General features: G+C 43.3%; 2 protein-coding genes across 2 annotated transcripts; both read left to right on the top strand.

The window, feature by feature from the left end:
• Nucleotides 1–3,065: 3,065 nt before the first annotated feature.
• Nucleotides 3,066–3,753, top strand: LOC307154877 (histone H1-like; the record flags this gene model as incomplete). Its single annotated transcript, XM_079865064.1, has 1 exon — nucleotides 3,066–3,753. One exon carries the CDS (start codon nucleotides 3,066–3,068, stop codon nucleotides 3,690–3,692), a length of 627 nt encoding a protein of 208 aa, XP_079721190.1. The 3' UTR covers nucleotides 3,693–3,753.
• Nucleotides 3,754–4,335: 582 nt separating this feature from the next.
• Nucleotides 4,336–4,818, top strand: LOC307154884 (histone H2A). Its single transcript, XM_079865072.1, has one exon. The coding sequence runs from the start codon at nucleotides 4,358–4,360 to the stop codon at nucleotides 4,742–4,744; it is 387 nt and encodes a 128-aa protein (XP_079721198.1). The 5' UTR covers nucleotides 4,336–4,357; the 3' UTR covers nucleotides 4,745–4,818.
• Nucleotides 4,819–5,168: the final 350 nt, after the last annotated feature.

Here is a 5,168-nt window from a genome sequence, read left to right as displayed (position 1 = left end):
TATAAGGTTTTATAACCTCGAGGTTCCCGCTTTACAAGCTAAGTTGCTCTTGGTCTAAATTTTCAGTATTGCCTGCCCGATGCTATCGGCCCAGGATGCTAAAACTGCTAGAGCGTCGATCACTGATCGTCTGTATACTTCTGTGGGCAGTGCGTAAGTCCCCCATATTTATCAGTCCAGGCCGAGTTCGCCCTGGCTGTGTGGAACACTTGATATAATCTGCTCTTATTAGAGCTCTATATTACAGGAATTATGCTATTCTAGCCCCTCTTCCTGGATTCTCTGTGAGTCCAGTGTGATTAGGCACTGTATGAGCCCCGGGCACCTTCCCTAGTGACTTTAGTGTTGTATCTCAAGCACGCACGGCGTTTTACACTGTGTTCCCCTAGCGTAAGATATTACGCAAGTACGAGAGAACCTCTCGTAAGAGAACGTACTCGGTTACTAATGTAACCTCGGTTCTTTCTAGAGAGGGAACGAGTACTTGCGTATCTTGCCGTGCATGCATCACGCTCTGGTTTGCTTCGGCGATGAAAAATTGGTCAAACCAGCCCCTCGAGGCTATATTTATAGCCGAGCCCCACCCTCTTTTGGCGGGACAGGACGTATTGGGCGCGAAGCGCCCTCATTGGTTCTGACGTCATGAAGGTCCTCTCTCGATAGGCTGGTGCAGTTGCCGCAGAGCAGCAAATGGGCGCGCGAGCTGTCTCGCCCATGTCTGCATGCTGCTGCAATGCGTTTGACATTATTGCAAAATTAAGGATAATTTTTTGGCTTCAGTATCTCGTGGAAAAGAGGTTTTCCCCTAGCGTAAGATATTACGCAGTACTCGTTCCCTCTCTAGAGAGAACCGAGGTTACGTTAGTAACCGAGTACGTTTTACAGACTAAACATTTCCATATCAAATTCAAATATTTCAGTGGAATTAATATTTATCTTATGTGTCAGAAATAAATGGCCTATTCCTCTGCACATGTAATAAGAATATTTATACATAATTTTTGAGAGACTAGCGAAAAAGAATTTTGAGATCAATTATTTGTTGAAAAGTTAAAACACGGCTTTCATTCTTTATCAAAATATCTTCATAATACGATGTTGTTTTCCAGCCTTTCCAAGCATTGAACTCATCCATCTGTGTAACTGTAGGGTCGCCAAATCACACATTTAGATAAAATATACATTTCATGCATCATAAAGTTTAAGAAAATTATTGGGAGTCCTGTACATTCAGGCTCTACAAGAGCAATAAAGGACAGGAATATGGGACTGTGTTCATGTGTTTTATTGCAGGACTTTCTTCCTCTGTTTGCTTTAGATTGTGCCTTTGCTTTTCATTATTATCTATAATTAAGTCATTTTAAACTGTCTTTCTGCTTTATATCTGTGGACCAGCAAGCTTATATTGACCTACTTATATATACTATAACATGTTAGTCTGTTTACTGCACCTTTTTGACACACAATAAAGGTCATAGAAAAATAAATGCAATTTTAGTTTTTAATACACAAGAAATCTGACTGGCTGGTAATATTTATAGAGCCAGTTCTGAAAAGTGCATCTAGTTCAACATTAAGCTTCAGTAAATGGGTAATTTGCATTATTAAGACAAAATTATAAATGAATAGTTGGATCCCTAAAACCTCGTGTCTCTGATGTCGTCAAAATCTCAGTCCGACCGAACAAAGCTGGAAACACTGATACTGTTGGTTTATGAATAAAATAACTCAATATCATTGTTTAATCAGTTTCAATAGTAAAATTATATCATTTTAAGCACATCAGTCTCTAAAGTTTGTTGTTTTAGGTCGAGAAGTTTCTCAGTTTTGGTTCAGAGTTAAAGATAGATGGAGTTTGTTTGGTTTTACATGTGAATCACAAAATATCCTCACTAATATAGTGAAACATGAGGAAAATATGTTTAATATAATTACTGTGTGTCACGAGAGTGTTTCTTTCCACAAGAACAAGAAAAATATATTCCTGGGTCAGAAAACTAGTGGCCTAAATAATCCAAAACCCCAACATCTGTGCAAATATATCAAACATATACAGTAAATATTATCACTGTTTTATGAATTACATTTTAATAGTGGTTAAATCAAATATTGCAATGAGTGACCTGTGCTTTATTATTTACATTCATTCATTCATCAGATGATTTTATCCAAAGAGACTTATGTAGGAAATGATCTTGAGGAGGCAATGACCTGAGAAATGCAATACATAGTTTTAAACATTGTCTAGAAAAGTACAAGCTGGAACAAGGAGGAAAATAAGAAATAGGGAGAAAAATAAGTTGTTTTTAAGTCACTTGCTTTAAATGAGAAACTCATTCAGAGCTTTAACACAATCATCATTCACAAGCCGAAGAGTGAGAAACAAATGACGATTTACTTTTTTATTTACGTGATATGAAGTACAATCCGGTTATGAAAACAAGTTAAAACATTAATACTGTGTGATCTGACGTATATATTTATGATGATGATGATTATTATAAGGCCAGAGATGAGAGTCACAGACAGACTCGGGATGATGATCTTGTGCTTCAAGCGGCCCAAAACACCATCAGTACCAAAGCCCCCCCTCGACCCTCACTGATGCTGATCTCATTAAAGTCTCTTTCAGGCTGTTTGCTGAACACACAGAGGACGCCTTCAGACTTTTACACTCTTTTACAGTAAAACTTTCCATCAAATTTACACGCGGCTTTTCCCCGTGACTGATGCTCGCCTTGGATTTGATCTGATAGAGTCAAAAGAAACATTTCCTCTTCGCGTATTTTAGTCTCTAATGAAAGCCCAGAACCTCTGCTTGCTGTTCACTTTGTTTTGACTGCGAAAAACTATTTAATCGCTCTAGTTTTGACCCAAATGTACGAGAAGAAAACACAAGAGTCCGCGGCTCGTGGACGCGCACAGACAGCGAGCGCGCGGGTTGAGTCTACGAGGTTCTCATGTGTTGTTTAAAGGCGCAGCGCCGCTCGTGCGCTCCTCATTCACTGCTGAAAGCAGACCGTGTTTGAAAGCTTGTAGATTATCCGATCGGAGAGAGAGAGATTATGGCAGAAACCGCCCCCGCCCCGGCCGCTGCCGCCCCGGCCAAAGCGCCCAAGAAGAAGTCCGCGGCGAAAGCCAAGAAAGCAGGACCCGGCGTCGGCGAGCTGATCGTCAAAGCGGTGTCCGCGTCCAAGGAGAGGAGCGGCGTGTCCCTCGCCGCGCTGAAGAAGGCGCTCGCGGCCAGCGGCTACGACGTGGAGAAGAACAACTCCCGCGTCAAGATCGCCATCAAGAGCCTGGTGACTAAAGGCACCCTGGTGCAGGTCAAGGGAACCGGCGCCTCGGGCTCCTTCAAGCTCAACAAGCAGCAAGCCGAGAGCAAGAAGAAGCCCGCGGCCAAGAAAGCGGCTCCTAAAGCGAAGAAGCCCGCGGCCAAGAAACCCGCCGCCGCCAAGAAGCCCAAGAGCGCCGCAGCAAAGAAGCCCGCAGCCGCGAAGAAATCACCCAAGAAGGCCAAGAAACCCGCCGCCAAGCCCGCTAAGAAGGCGACGAAGAGCCCCAAGAAGGCGAAGAAGCCCGCGGCCGCGAAGAAAGCAGCCAAGAGCCCGAAGAAGGCCAAGGCGGCGAAACCGAAGGCGGCAAAGCCTCAAGCCGCCAAGCCTAAAAGAGGAGCTCCCAAGAAGAGATAAACCCCTCCTGTGCCTCATCACATCAAAGGCTCTTTTAAGAGCCACCCACTAACTCTGAGTAAAGAGCAAAACTAGTGTGTTTTAATTTAAGCAAATAGCCCATATGTGATTTTAAATTACTTGGATTCATGCAGTCTGAACAATGTAAAACACTAAGATAAGTCACCAAGTATTGGAAAACTCTTAAACCATTTTTATACATATAAAAAAAGGCCAAAAATCTAATGAGGGTTCAGACAGTGATCACAGTTCAAATAAGATGTATAACAGTACAAAATATAAATACACACACGCATAACACTATACTGGATAATTGTGACAATAGAAACAAACAGTGGTAAAACTCCAGTATAGGAACACAATACTGTACAGTATCAGGTCAATCTGCGCAGAATATACAGTGAAGCACTTTTATAATATCCATTTTTGTACCTATTTCAATATTCTACCACATATATTTATATGGTTTCATCTATTTTGTTAAATAGAAATATTCCCGCCACAAAGGGGGGTGGGGCTTTGGAGGGAAGTTCAGTGATTGGTTGAAATGCTGTCAGACTCTAAGCCAATGGGCGACGGGCTCTCTCGTATAAACACAGGCTGTGGAGCTGCTGCTCTTCATTCAGTCTCTTCCACTGTGAGGATTGTAGAAACTGACTGTTAAAATGAGCGGCAGAGGCAAAACCGGCGGCAAAGCTCGAGCGAAGGCCAAGACTCGCTCGTCCAGGGCAGGGCTGCAGTTCCCCGTCGGCCGTGTCCACAGGCTCCTCCGCAAAGGCAACTACGCCGAGCGCGTCGGGGCCGGAGCTCCTGTGTATCTGGCGGCTGTGCTCGAGTATCTGACCGCGGAGATCCTGGAGTTGGCTGGAAACGCCGCTCGGGACAACAAGAAGACCCGCATCATCCCCCGGCACCTGCAGCTGGCGGTGCGCAACGACGAGGAGCTGAACAAGCTTCTGGGCGGAGTGACCATCGCTCAGGGCGGCGTGTTGCCCAACATCCAGGCCGTGCTGCTGCCCAAGAAGACCGAGAAGCCCGCCAAGGCCAAATAAGCGCTCCGGCTCGCCGACCACCAACGGCTCTTTTCAGAGCCACTCACTACATCTGACAGAGAGCGCTTTTCTGTGTTCATAACTATAAATATGATCTAAATAGGTTGAAGATAAAAAAAGCATATTTAGTCTAGCAAAACTAGAAACCCAATCAACCCATTTGGTGTGCAATATGATATCAATGAGAAGTTATTTGTGGTGTTTTTCTTCTACTCACTATAACATCAATATACATTTAAAGTATGTTGTAACATTGTACCACCGAGGATAAATTAAAACGTCTGACATTTTCACAGAACATTTTTTTCATTACAATTCTTTAACCAGACAGTTGAACTAACACACTTAACCAACTTTTAATGTATTACATATTTAATGAAAAGTAACATTTCATATCCAGCTGTTGCTCTCAGGCAAAACTGTA

The sequence above is a fragment of the Squalius cephalus genome (genome assembly GCF_949319135.1).
Source record: "Squalius cephalus genome assembly, chromosome: 3".
NCBI classification, from domain to species: Eukaryota; Metazoa; Chordata; class Actinopteri; order Cypriniformes; family Leuciscidae; genus Squalius; species Squalius cephalus.
This window is presented reverse-complemented; position numbering and strand designations above follow the sequence as displayed.